Genomic DNA, 14,582 nt, shown 5'->3' with positions numbered 1-14,582 from the left:
TACACCAAATACGATCCTTTTACGATCCGGATTGTTTTCCATACCTAGGATCGTAGGATCGTACGATCCTACGATCAGGATCGCGATTTTGACAATCATGGTATTGATCAATCATTAATTTGGAATTAATTTAGTGATCAAAAGAGACTGATTAAATTTACAGGGACTGATTTGGTAAATAAGTGATACTTATAGTTTGGGCTAATGATCCATGTTGATTAGGCATGGACTAAACCTATATGAGAGTCCATTAGGGTTTTGTCTAAAGGGCCATCAAATATGAAGAGTCCAAGGTGAAACCCTAGCTGATTTGTGCTTCCTAACCTCTCTCTCATAAGCCTCCTTTTGCATTTGGTGTTTGTGACTCATTTGAGGCATCACATTTGAGGTGCTAAGCTCTTGAAAGGCAAGGTTCTACAAGCTACAACAAAGAGGTATTCATCTAACTAGTTTTATGTTGTATATCTCCAATTGCATGCTAGCTAGGGTGTATGCTTTGGATGAAATGATATTGCATGTATAACTTGAGAAAACTTAGATCCAAAGCATCTAGGGTTGTATGTGCACCATAGGATTGTTATAGTGCTCAAAACCCTTCAGTGGTATCAGAGCCTAGGATGTTTTCTGTTATATTGGTGCAATTGTTTGATTTTCAAAGCTAAAAAATGACATTTTTGGCCACTGACTGTTGGACTCGTCAAGTCTCAAGAGGGAACTCGACAAGTTGGATCATATGTGATGAACTCGTCGAGTCCATGCCATGAACTCGACGAGTGGGATCCTCTGTTTGCAGATTTTCGAGTATTTAGCCAGTTTTGGATTATGATCATTACCACAAACTGTTTTGAATGTTAAAATTCGATTTTTCTTATAAGGTAATGATTATCCTCATCCAATTATATGATGATTGTCAAATTTTAAGATAATTACTTGATTTTGTGAAAAAACTAATTATTTGTAGAATTGACTTGAATCATCTTGCTATATTAAAATAGATTAGGTCAATTTTGTGATATAGTTAATTATATGATTAATTTAATTGTTTTCAAATTGACCCAAGAGTTTTTAAAAGTTTTAAAACTTGCCCTCAAGTTTTGGAATTTAAAAGGTTGATTAAAGGGTTTTAATTTTTGAAATATTTAAATTCTAAACCCTAGAGTTTTAAAAGTGTAAAATTCAACCCTTATACTATTATAACATTAAAAGCTTAATACTTATATACATGTATAAGACAATCAGTCTTAGCGTTAGTAGGTTTCATTCACGAAGCTAGTCTATAAGGGGGGTATAAGTAAATTGCCTATAAAATGGCGATTAAATGGGTGTCCACTCTTACCCACTACTTCCTTGACTAGTGGAGGGTCGTTATCCGAACGGGTAGGATAGGACATTAATTCTCATTTAAAAGTATAATGATAATTATAAGAAGTAACTAAACACTTTTCATAAAATTCTCAATCTTGGTTACTTTAGGAAAAATGTGAAAATGGTGCTATTCCATGAAATTGCACTTTGCACATTGTCAAGTCTTTAGTGGAGCGTGTGTGGTTTACCGGCACACTAACTTGGACTAACAAGGGTGGAAAAGGGTAGTTTGATGTTTTTCATAGATCAATGGAGCGTGTGTGGTTAACGGGTACATTGATTAGGTGATAAATAACATCAAAAGTATCAAACACGTTTGCATGGTTATTCACACATTGTTTTTTTTTTCTAAGAAGATTTTGAGAATTGTTGATTTTTGGTGTTTGATTGAGGTGCTTTTGGAAAATTCAGCATCAAGCATATGCATTAGAATATAAAATGATTAACTTGATTCAAGTTTGATGTTCAAGTTTAGTAAGAAGTAATAAGTTTTGGCTTCACCTTAATTTTATTACTCGGTTTCTTTTTACTTTCTAGAAAAACATAAAATTATTAAAATTTGTATCAGAATGAGAATTTCCTATCTATTTTCTAATTACTTTTGTGATTAATGCAAGGTAGATTCATGTGGCTAACATTGGTATGCCAAATATATACAATAAATCTCAAGGATGCTTATTTAGAGTACCAAGCTTTTAGTCAAGTCAAACCATTTTTAACTTTGCTCGCTAGTTTGAAGCCGAGGAATAATTGGCTATTATTTTTAGCCGGCTGCTGGTGGGAGGGTCATCCACTGATTGGCTTTTCAATGACTGCCGCCTCAACTTTTTAATCCCACCGCCTCTCCCTTCTTCTTCGTCACCACCCATTGCAATTTCCCGTCATCAGTTTCGTGGACACAGATTCACCGTCCGCCACCCGCCGTTTTCCTTCCACCTGCCGACGCCCTTCCGCCGGTCTTCACGACCTTCGTTTTGCTGAAAATCGACTCCACCGCCTCTTTACCGGAAGACATCACCGTTGCCGATTTCAACTCTTCTTCTTCTGTTTTAGCCACAGCCATCTCTGGCGACACCGCCTCCGTCGGTGAGTCTGCCTCCGCCATAGAAGATGCGTCGATTCGGATTCCCTATCCGCCACAACAGACGAGCATGATTATTGTAGCCGGCTTCAATCTTCAATTCCTCGCCAGCTGGAACGATTTTTGGAAATCAGAGCTACCATTCTCTTCTTCACCGTGATGTACGTTTATCTTTTACTCAACATCTCCTAATTACTTACAACTTTCAATCGACGATTTCTTCATTTTTCCATGTTCACTGCTTCTAGGGTTTTTGAAATTTTCATTTTGACCTATTTTGATTCTCGATTATTCCTCATTCATCGTTCCTTGTATTTTACTTCTTTGCATGAAGAGTATTGAAGCATATTTTCCAAAGTGGATATTGGGCACAATTGCTAAATCATTTTTTTTCCGTTTGTGTTTATAAAATTCCCACTATATCTATATTTGAAATCCAGTTTGTAAACACTAAAACTAATTCTGCTTTGTACATGTTTAAGTTACGCACCAATGAATTGGTTGGAGCTCCCATCAAATGTAATGGCCAATATTCTATAGAAAATTGGTGTTTTTGACATACTTGACAATGCCTAGAAAGTTTGCACTGCTTGGCTTAAAACCTACAAGGATCCAGCCATGTGGAGGGTCATTTATATTTATATTTATATGGAGAATCGTGTGGATCCATCTACAAGAGATGTGTAAACATGTTGTGGATAGAAGCCAAGGACAATTGGTTGTGAGCTTATTATAATTGGTTATTTTGTGCATTTGTGTTTATAATAAAAACCAAAGATACTTGTCATTACTATTTACTAGATTGAACAATAATTATCATAACAACCTAATATGAAGTAATGTGTGATCTTGCCTTACTATGGTTTTTATTCCTTTACTAGATCAAGTCACTTGAGTCTTGCCTTACTATAGAGCATAGATCATGTTTCCATTTATTTATGTGTAATTATACATCAGGATATGTATTACTAGATTTCTGCGTTTTTGTCAATCAATAAATTTGGGAACTTTTAACGTTTTTAATATTTTATTATAGAGAAATTAAATATCCTCCTACCATTTCTTCCTACCCATTTGAAATGGTGACATGTGTCATATTTTGATAAAATTAATTATATTTTAAGACACTTGTCATCATTTAAAGTGGGTAGAAGATAATTAGGAGGAAAAGTAGGAGGATGCTATTAAGACACCCTATAGACATCTTTATCAAAAGTCAACCAATAGGTAACTATTTTTAATCATCTTTTTCAAAAAACAATGTAATTATAACCAATAAAAATACCTTAAAAATTATATAGGGTGTCTAAATGGTAAAATAGGGTGTCCGTTTAGCCAACCCCATTATAATTGATTTCCCACATAATGCACAGTTGGTATATTTAATATTCTTATGTGCGTGAAATTTCCCCAAAAGAAGGGTTGTGATCGTATTGCTCCCTTGTAGTTGCCACATTCTTTACATGCATTTAATTGTGTCCAGATACCGATGAACTTAATGTGGTAGTGTATCCTATTATACCTTTATCTTTTTTACCAATTTAATTTCACTTTTTACCTTTTTTTTTTTGGATTTGCAACAAAAGAAGAAGACTTCTCATCTTCTTTGACTTTTTTTATCAGTTTACACACTAAGATCAACACACAGATTGAAGATTGTTGCACATGGGTAAGGGAAACACAGATCAATAATTAACCTTTGAGATTTCCTGGGCTTGAAGCCTCTTATAACTAATTTCATGAAGCAATTTAGCATGGTTTGACTTTTTTTCCCATTACTATTTCCAATAAATTTACATTTCCATTTCAATTATTTATTTTAATTTTTATAAACCAAAAGACATTTGACCTAATGGTATGCTGAGATGCCCTCCCTCATTGATATTGATGGTTCAAGTCATGTTAGGGAAATATGTGAAATTAAGGACTAAGGAGTAGTTTAGGCGTAGATTTTAGAGAGTGTTTGTGTCGCCGTTGTAAAAATATTTTAATTTTTATAAATTTCGGGGAAATAAATTAATGAAATGGAAATGTAAATTTGGATGTTTTCAAAAACAAGTGTGCCACAATAAAAAGGAGGGTAGAGAGTACTGGTAAGTAGGATGCTATAAAACGTTTTTTTTATAAAGTTGGGTGTTTTTAAAAACAATTTTTGTAAATTGCAATTATTTTTATAAAGTTTAATGTTATAAAAAACTATTTAAAATATGATACTTCGAAAACGATTTTCATAAAGCAGATGTTGTAAAAAGCATTTTATAAAGTTGGACGCGGTTAAAATGATTTTCATAAAATCAGTTTATTTTTATAAAGTAGAATGCTATAAAAAAACCTTTGGTTGGTGCCTAATAAAATTTGATGTATCTGAGATTGGATGTCTTTTCAGGTTGCAGCAGCCACGTTTAAGAAGCTATTAACCAGACATAAATGAACTATTGCTGAATATCTTAACAATAATTGGTATAGAGTCATCTTTATATGTTTATAAGCTGATCTGTTCCGGAATTTATAAAGGGTTAGAATAATTTGTTAAATGCAAAATACCCTTTAGTAAGTATAGGGTTTGTAAGGACAATTTGATCTGGGAGAGTGGAATTCAATTCTGTCTTTCATTCCTAGAAATGATGAAATCCATCATATATGGATATTGGCGGATGTAATAATCACATGTTTCTGAAAAGATTTTAATGGCAATGTACTTTCAACTTTCTATAAACTTGCCATAAAAGTCTGAAAACAAAAATGCCTTCCGACCCATGCGAAGCATGGGTTTCTTCACTAGTTATTCGCATGGGTTTCTTCACTAGTTAACATTATGGTTTTTTAAACCCAGTTTGATGATTTTTAAGCCATCGGTGCAGGTAGATTCAACTTTCATCATTTGCTTACTAATTTAAGATAACATTTTGAGTCCAGCTATGTGTGTGTCAATGCTTGTGTGGTTGTGTGTGTAAGCAAGTGGATGTGTTTTTGAGAGTGTGGTTGTTTGTGTATGTAGGGATGAGCGTAGGCGGGTATCCGTCTATTTAGGCTGGAACTGGAATCGGAACCGACGGTTCTTCTAAAGTTGGAACCGGAACCGGTCTAAGCGGTTCTTAAAGTTTTGGAACCGGTTTCCAGGCGGTTACGGTTCCGATATCGAGTAACCCAATTACATTTTTTATTTTTTCAAAATATGAAGCATATTAAATTTATCCATTACAAACGACAAAAAAATAACCATTTTAATGATAAAGACTTGGTTGTTGATCATTAAAAAGTTACAATGACAATAATAGTAAACCATTCGTTAAAATATAGGCATTTTTTTATGGTTTTTCGTATATTGTGAGTTACGACTTTAATATGGTATCAACAGAAATGAATCACAACGCCGTTATATGTATTTTAATAATCATGATTTCTTATGAGTTGTTTATATTATGGTTGCTAATGTTTGTACAGTTATTATCTGTAACATAAATACAAATTGAACTTGAGTTGAAATTAGCAATAAATGTTATATATATATATATTAGTGTTGCAGAAATCAGCTTTGACGGCCGATTAATCGATTGACGGTCTACAGGCGATTACCATTAAGGGTGTTTTGGTAGATATTAGTCAATATTAGTTAAATTCAGGCTTGACGGTCCTTGCAGGGAAAAAAATTTTTAAAAAAATACAAATTTTCAAATACTACAACAAAATTTACAAAATTTAAAATTTTTAAATATACAAATGTTCAAATATTATACAAAATATTTTAAATTTTCAAAATTTTAAATGTTCAAATACTTATTTTCTAAGGATATATTATGTTTTCAAAATTTAAGGTCCTCGATTAATTTCCGATTAATCACCGCGTAGACCGATTAATACATTAGCCCCAGTCGACAGTTGAGGTCCCCTGAGCATTTTTTACAACCTGTGTGTGTGCGCGCATGCGTGACAGGCGGGCGGGCGTGCCCGCCCAACGAGTAACGGTTCTGAAAATTGAGAACTGAAACCGGAACCGATTCCTAGGCGGTCTCGGTTCCAAAGGCGCGTACCCGGTTTCGATGCTCACCCCTAGGTGTTTGTGTTATCAATGTATAATAATTTCACTTTGTTGTTGGATTTCAAGAGTTCACCACAAGATCCTTCTTGACAATATACTTGCAAATATAGGATAATCTAACTTGGATAATTACTACTTAATATCGATTGATGATTAGAAGTTAAATGTCTGTGTCTTGAAGACAACGTCCTACTTATAGGTTGCATTGGATGCAATACCCGTCTTTGGAACCGGAACCGTATTGGAAATGTCAAATCCTGAGCTAGAACCAATGTGAATGGTATTGATTCAGGTTCTCAATTTTTGGAACAGTTACCCTCTAAGTACTCGTTATTTTATTAATGAAGAATATTTTATATTTTAAGTTTAACACACTAATTTAAAATTAAATTAGCTTATAATAACTTAAGAGGTAAATTGTTTTCAAGATCTTATAATTTGGAGAACATATAGAAAATTATGCATTATGAAGATCATCGTGAAGCATGGAATATGTAGTTTTTTTTTATTAATGCTCAATATACGATAAAACTTTTACTTTGTTTAGAATCATATTAAGATTTGATATACAGTCAAATGTTTCTATATATGATACCTTCTGTTTTTTTATATATAGTTTATTCTTTAATTTAAAGAAGACTAAAACACCTTCTGTTTTGGATATATAGTTTATTCTTTTGTTGAAAAAAAAGACTAAAACACCTTCGGTTTTGGATATGTAGTTTGTTGACTTGTTCTTCCGTTGAGATATAGATTACTAAAAAAAAAAAAAGACAAACTATATGAGGCAACGTGCAATGGGTTAATAGCAATGTACCTAATTCTAGCATAGTAGATTGCTACATTAGACATTTAAGTAAAATTTAAAAAAATAAAAAAGAATGAGTAAATAAAGTGAAAGTAAGATGTTATATTAGACAAAGCAATGAAATTACATTGCTTTTTCCTTAAATTTAGCCCAATCATAATGCAAGAAATAGAAATGTACTTTCATTTAATTGTCTAATATAACATCTTACTTTGATTTCTTATTCTAAGACAAAAATAGCAACTCACTTCTCTTTTGTCCAAGAACAAAATAACATCTTACTTGCATTTTCATTATTGTGTGTTCCCTGCTATCTATGGGCCCCGTTACTCAGTTCTCAAAGTACAATGCTTTAATAATATAAAAAAAACTAATAATAGCATTATCTGATGGTTTTTACCTAGCCTACCTATGATTATTGGCTTTTTTCGCAACCAACTTATAGAACACAAGTTCATAAGGTACTACTTTTACTAATGATATTATATTTAATACTTCTAAAATAAGGTAAATGCAAGAAAGATCAACTAACTTCAATGAATTTGTTAATATAATATCCTACTTTCAAAAAGTCTTATTTCTTTTATTCAATTTAATTTCTTATTTTTTTTAATTTCATTTTTTTCATTAAAGCGTTGTACTTTGAAAGTATAATGCTATAATTAGACATAGTTTGAAGACAACCACCTAATTATAGCATTGTATTTTCAAAGTATAATGTTGTAATAAGAAAAAACCAATTATATCTGATTCTTTTTTGTCAACCTACTTACGGAGCACAAGCTGAGAAGGTATTACTTTTTAGTTTTTACCAAGGATATTGTATTTAATATTTCTAAAATTAGAGTTAAAGGCAAGAAATAACAACTAACTTCCATTGATTTGTTAATATGGTTATTGTAAAAAACTATACCTATATTTAAATATGTTGTGTAGATGTTTGTATCCGGATGTATCTATGTGAATATGCAGTTTACAATTATCACTTATTTGCCATTTACAGAACATGTTGCTATTTTTGTTGCTTACATTTTCAGCTTAATTTATTTCTCAAAAATCAAATCCAACCATCTGATACTTACTCACTGTTTTATACTCATCTCTCAAAAGGCTTGCCTACATCAAAACAAACTTCATATCTAAGTAATTTAATTTATAGAATGATTTTGATTATGCCAGATATAGCAAAAATGATCAATGTTGCAGGAGTTTTCCCGAATATATCTACAACTGATCTCAAAATAGGATGCTCAGGTATTTGCTCTTTAGCCATTTTGTGCCAGGTCAACGCTAAATTAGCCAAAGATTACTTTGGAACAAAAGAAAAAGTAAACAGACACAATACATGTAGCATGTAAACAATAGAACAACAAAAGCATCATCATTTCCATTTTGTTAAAAGTCAAACCTCGAAGATGATTTGGAACAGGGGTTATATTTTTTGTATTTACGATTTTAATTATGAGATATATTATCTGATAGACTCAAAACACTTGTTTCTTGTGGTATTGTAGGGCATTTTTTTGATTAAACATTGTCTTGTTTGTGCTATCAACTTGTGAAATAACATACTAAGTGACAACTCAATATCTATCTATATCAAGGAAAATACTAACCTACATTTAGGAGATATATTATCTGATAGACTCACCAAATCCAATGATGCTGTATCCAGCCTCTATTCTTTTGACATGCTCTTCTCCAAGGTGGTGCATCTTTGTTGTCTCTGGGTAGGGACAATATTGTTATGTTAGAATAAATCTTAGAAAAAAGAAAAAGAGGAGTAGAGAACCTTTCCTTCATACCTTCCTGTACAAAAACTTAGAATGTTAACTGATAAATAGAAAACTTACCTCTTGCATATCATACCCGCAACCACCTCGAATTATTAAAAAAAAAAAAAAAAAAAAAAAAAAAAAAAAAAACATCCAACCATAAAAAGATTAAGATAAAGGTGTTTAGTTATTGATTGATCATGTTCTTAGTTTCTTACCAATCTAGGATGCACGGAATTAACTTCACTGGTTTGGAAATTTCACGCAGTTCTTTAGTAGTTCTCAACAAAGAGGACATTTTGTTGTTTGTGTTGTTGCCTTCAGTCCATCTACGATTGTTACTGATCCAGATTTGCAAGCACACATGAAGTAGAATATGTGTCCACAAATCAAATACAATATCTTGATTCAACAAATACAAATGACAGATTAATCAATAGCAGATATATGATTTTTAAAAAACAATAAACATCTATGATAAGTTAAAAAACCATAAATGATCATGCACCTTTAGAACACCAATCAGATATTTTGAATTTGGATCTTGCCTATCAACTCACCTGCAGATATTAATTACTTAAATTCGCAAAAGGGTATTAATGTAATTCATCCATGTTTCATCTTCTGTAATTTTCACATTTCTCCATTCACTTCTACTGTTTCAATCTCTTCAAGATTCAAAATTTAAGAAAGTCATTAATACCTTATTTTGTCTGTAATCTTCAGGCATCACAGCAGTTCCAATACAGGAGTGTCACATGGAGCAGAACATACGTACATCTACTTTTAAACTCGCCAATTTCACTGCACAATATTGAAATTAACATCTGTAAATGTGTTTAACATTTAACTATGGTTCAACTTATGATCGTTAATGAATATGGTTCAATGATTCATTTCAAAAAATAATTGTATCAACATTGGTTATGGGTCAACTCGAATAATTCTTCCATTTGTATAATTTAACCAAACATTGTTTGTGATTAAACCTAATATGCTACTCTAAATTCTAGCAGTTCTAAATTTAATGTACATACCCCATTATGTTGATGGAAACGTAACTGCGACCAACGACATTCAGAATGTCGTATAAATCTAGAATGGAATCATAGACAAAGACAATACTATTATTTGTTTCATATTAAAACTTAGAATTACGAACTTTATTAGAAAACTAACAAATTGATTAAGTTTATTAATGATGTAATGTGTGTCGAGTTGAATATGGAATTAAACACAAAAATATATATAAATAAAACATTGAAAAGTAACTCGTTTCACATAGATCAAACTAAAGTTTCAAACGAAAACCCTAATGTTTAAATCGAATAACTTGGTCACACCTGATGATGGCAAAAACACCAATACAATCAAGATTAAACTAAAAAAATGCAATGAACATAGCTTACAATAATCAAAAGATGAAGTTCGTATGCTTCTAAAACGTTCGTCCCATTAAAAATATGGCTTTTAGGATTTAAAATTTTGAATTCTCGTGAAATTAATTGAAATATTGCTTATATATTAAAAATATGGTGTTAAAAACCGTCTCCATAACCATAGAGACTCGGTTTTTTCATTGAAAGCAAGATGTAGCTATGATTTTTTCATTGTTGTCGACTGATTAATGTCTCTTTGTTTCAATTGCCTTCTCAGTTTAGAGGATCTTCAGGTCTTATATTCTTCCATGGTTCTATGCTACATCTTGAGCGTATTCAATATCTTGGACCTCGATCCTATATAGGCTTAGAGCTGGAGAGAGAGCTATGGGTTGAGTTCATTTTTGGTACATAGTTACCTTGTTGGCTACAAGCAATGCTATATTGAACCTTCTTATACCATTAATGGTTGCATACAATTATCAATCCAGATTACCCTTATCACTACTATTTCATGCATGGATGAGTGTGTGCTATCGACTACTTCAAGGATCGCATTGAAACAAGTCTAAATAGAATCCAATCCAGAAGGTTACATTGATCACTTTGCATCACAATACATTCAGAGATAGTAACTTGAAACACACAATATTCAATTGTTGTTTTTTTATTTCATGCCAACTATTTACCCTTTTATTAAACAAGTGAAATACATCGCCATTCGCCAACTCCAAGCCAAGCGTTACTTCTTGGCTGGCTTAGGCGGCCGTACTATAAGAACCGGACATTTCGCGTGATGCGCACAATAATCGCTAACACTCCCCAAAAACGCCCTGCAAAATTAAAAATAAAAACCCAATCGATGGGTTCGAAGTCGTCAACAATTAATTATACACTTTTCTTGTGCGAATTGACAGACACCTTGATTACCTTTTGATTTGGCCATGGCCTCTACTCCCAACAACTAGAAGATCAACATTCATCTCCTCCGCAGCTTCAACTATTATTTCTTTTGGATTCCCTCTGAGCAACACCGTCTTTGCTTTAGTCTATACCACGATTCCACAAGACTTTTTAATTAATCCCAAAAAATTAAACGTATCAATTAATATATGCAAATCTAAAACTAATTAAAAACCTCCCTCCACCAACCTAACCTTGTGCTGTTCGCATAGCTGCGTGGCACGAGACAGAACTTCACCTGCGGATGCTTCTTGTGCCTTTTTCACCGAATCCATTACTGCCGGCGTCGCAAATACAACTATATATCACGTGGTAAATAACAAAACATATCATTTCATTTTCACCTCATAAACCTTAATTTCGTATTAATTAAACCAGAGAACGTCCTACGTACGGGGACCAACAGGGATGGCGGTGAATGGCTGCTGGAAAGGAGGTTGGACATGAACCACCGTCATCATCGCTGCCTCCTCTACCACCTCCGCCGGAGCTGGGGTATTGTGGAGAAAGAGGTTTTGAAGAGCCCATTGGAGAGCATATAAACTTCCTTCACTCTCGTCTACGGCCACCAGTACTTTCATTATTGTCTCCTGCTTCTGCAACTGCACCATGCTCTCCTCCGCCATCGCCATGCTTCTTATCTCGGTTACTTAATTTCTCTAAAAATTGAAAAGGGTCGGAAGATACCATATTTAGCCGTAATAATACACGTGGCACGTATACACTCAGAAAACTGACACGCCATTAATGAGTCATACTCATATGTATCGTCTTATTGAATGGGTAGCAATAGCATCCGCTTGGTTTGGTTTCTTTATTAGATGCTATCCATCGTTGATGTAACTTGTAAACTTGTAATAAGAAAGACTAGAGTTCTACATCTTTTAAAAAGATGACTATAAATTTATAAACTTCATCAGCTAAATAGTTTTTTTTTTCTAATGTTTTTGTATTTAGGTGGCCTTTGAAACTTTTCATTCAAATTTCAATGGCTTTTTATGCTATCCAAATTTCAAACCAATGAAAATGAATAAACTAATGATTAAATATCCGTCAAAAGAATAATATTATAATGATGACGACGAGCTCGAACTAGAAAAAATTGATGACGATGTTCGTGTCGAGGTAGATTTAAATGATGACGACCGGCTCGAGCTAGATTAAATTGTCTAGCCGATGGGTATGGACAAAACAAAAAGGAATGGGAAGGACGCATCGAATTTCAACAACGAAGCAGAAAAAATGCAAAAAACGATGGAGACATTTGATCGATACAATATGAATTTCGCTGAATGTTTGACAACTTAACAAAGGAAAATTTGCCAAAAAAGAAAAAGAGCTCATAGAAAGAAAATAAATGGAAGTTATAGAATTCTTGATGCAAAAAACCAAAAATATTTTGGGACAAACCCTAGAACTAGTTTTGAAGATGAGGAAGAAGATCATGAAAAAAATATTTCCCAATATATATATATATATATATATATATATATATATATATATATATATATATATATATATATATATATATATATATATATATATATATAGGAAATGATCAAATGAGAACGCCTAAAAGGTTGAGAACGCGAGAACAATTGTGAACCAATCATTTTATAAGGGCATAAAAAGAATTTTACACTGTAATTAATTATGGATAATGAATTAATTCCTAAAATCATGGGATTTAATCTGATTAATAGATTTTTTTACCCAAATATTAGGAATTTGTATAATCTATTTTTAATTAAAAAAATCAATAAAATGATTTTAAAATACGTTTTTACCATAATTAAAAAAAAACGTTTTTTTTTAAGTTTATTTTTACCAACAACATCAAAAATACTGACGCGTTAATCATTTTATCTGAATATTTGTAATCATACATGAATAAAATATATTTGTAATCATATATGAACCCGGTAATAATCTTGAATGAATAGATGGATTAAGTTATATTCATAAATGAATAAAACACAACTGAATGAACACAGGTAAATATGGATTGCTTTTGAATAGAAAACATTGAATACACATTTAATCACTAATGAATACACTTCAGTCAGTAATGAATATACATCTAATCTTATGAATACATTTGAATACACATTTAATCACTAATGAATACACTTCAATCTGTAATGAATATACATCTAATCTTATGAATACATTTGAATACAAATGTTCTTGCTCTTTTGTTGGACCTGCATGAAATATGGAAAACAAAGACATAGTCAAACTCTGTTCATCACCATCACCATTTGTTTCATAGAAGCATGAGATATGTGGTAGACTTCTCTTCATTCGGTTCTTCAAGAATATTACTCAAAACAAAAGCCTAATCATCTGGACCTTTTTCTAGAATTCGATTTTTGGAGGCAAACAAAAAAAAATCAGAAATAGTTACAACATAATTATTGTTCTATAGAGGTTAAATCAAAATAAAATCGAATCGGAACATCGGGAATCAGTGAAAAAGGTGCGAAGGAGGAATCCATTCCAAGCAAGTGGACTGTATGTGCAATCGGTTTAGGTTTTGAGTAGTCGGAGACAAATATACCTTCGTGTGATGTAATGGCATCGTCTATTGACCTGAGATCTCTATGGATTTCGATCGCAGAACCCATGATTGTCGTGGGTTGTCACGGTAGTTGAGGCGCCAATCACACACCCCCCTTCATGATTGCAATTACCAATCGTGATTTTTGCAGTCATTCTTCAAGCCCTGAATCGGGATTGCAAGTCCTGGGGCTTACGAGAAATCGAGGCGGTCTCTTGGCCTTCGATGGAATTGGCGATAGTGGAAGTCAAAGGGGCAGAGAGTGTGAAGGCTCACCAGCGACGACAGCAATAGGGCGACAGGAAGGGAAAAAAGGCTCGCATCGCAGGTGTGCTGTCCGATATTCAAGATGTTGTGTCCAATTACAATCGTCTCCGGGGTTCGAAGAGGTTGAAGAGACAGAAGGAAGAGGGGAAGGAAGGGCGTCAATTCTCCGGCGACCCTTGTGGCTTAATCGTCGTCATCAGCAGCACACAAATGGGGGAACACAAACGACTTTTTACTTCCCCTTCTCAATATCTCTTTGAATCCTACTGTGTTATTCGCCACTAACAACCCAAATCGGCGGACATTTTTTCCTTCTCGATCTCTCTTTCTCTTTCTCTGAATCCT

The 14,582-nt window shown here is 33.0% G+C and overlaps 1 protein-coding gene and 1 long non-coding RNA gene across 2 annotated transcripts; one reads left to right on the top strand and one right to left on the bottom strand.

Annotated features, from left to right (window-relative positions):
- Positions 1-2,061: 2,061 nt before the first annotated feature.
- Positions 2,062-3,303, top strand: LOC145160832 (uncharacterized). The gene is made up of 2 exons (XR_013738252.1): positions 2,062-2,607; positions 2,929-3,303. It is a non-coding gene; the product is annotated as an uncharacterized LOC145160832 (long non-coding RNA).
- A 7,828-nt stretch (positions 3,304-11,131) lies between these two features.
- On the bottom strand, positions 11,132-12,050 carry LOC145156934 (Adenine nucleotide alpha hydrolases-like superfamily protein). The gene is made up of 4 exons (XM_079076139.1): positions 11,805-12,050; positions 11,605-11,708; positions 11,378-11,496; positions 11,132-11,280 (listed from the first exon to the last, which is right to left on the bottom strand). Exons 1-4 carry the CDS (start codon positions 12,040-12,042, stop codon positions 11,190-11,192), a joined length of 552 nt encoding a protein of 183 aa, XP_078932265.1. The 5' UTR covers positions 12,043-12,050; the 3' UTR covers positions 11,132-11,189.
- Positions 12,051-14,582: the final 2,532 nt, after the last annotated feature.

The sequence above is a fragment of the Lactuca virosa genome, chromosome 2 (assembly GCF_052849685.1).
Source record: "Lactuca virosa cultivar CGN04683 chromosome 2, Lactuca_virosa_CGN04683_v6, whole genome shotgun sequence".
Classification (NCBI taxonomy): domain Eukaryota; kingdom Viridiplantae; phylum Streptophyta; class Magnoliopsida; order Asterales; family Asteraceae; genus Lactuca; species Lactuca virosa.
This window is presented reverse-complemented; position numbering and strand designations above follow the sequence as displayed.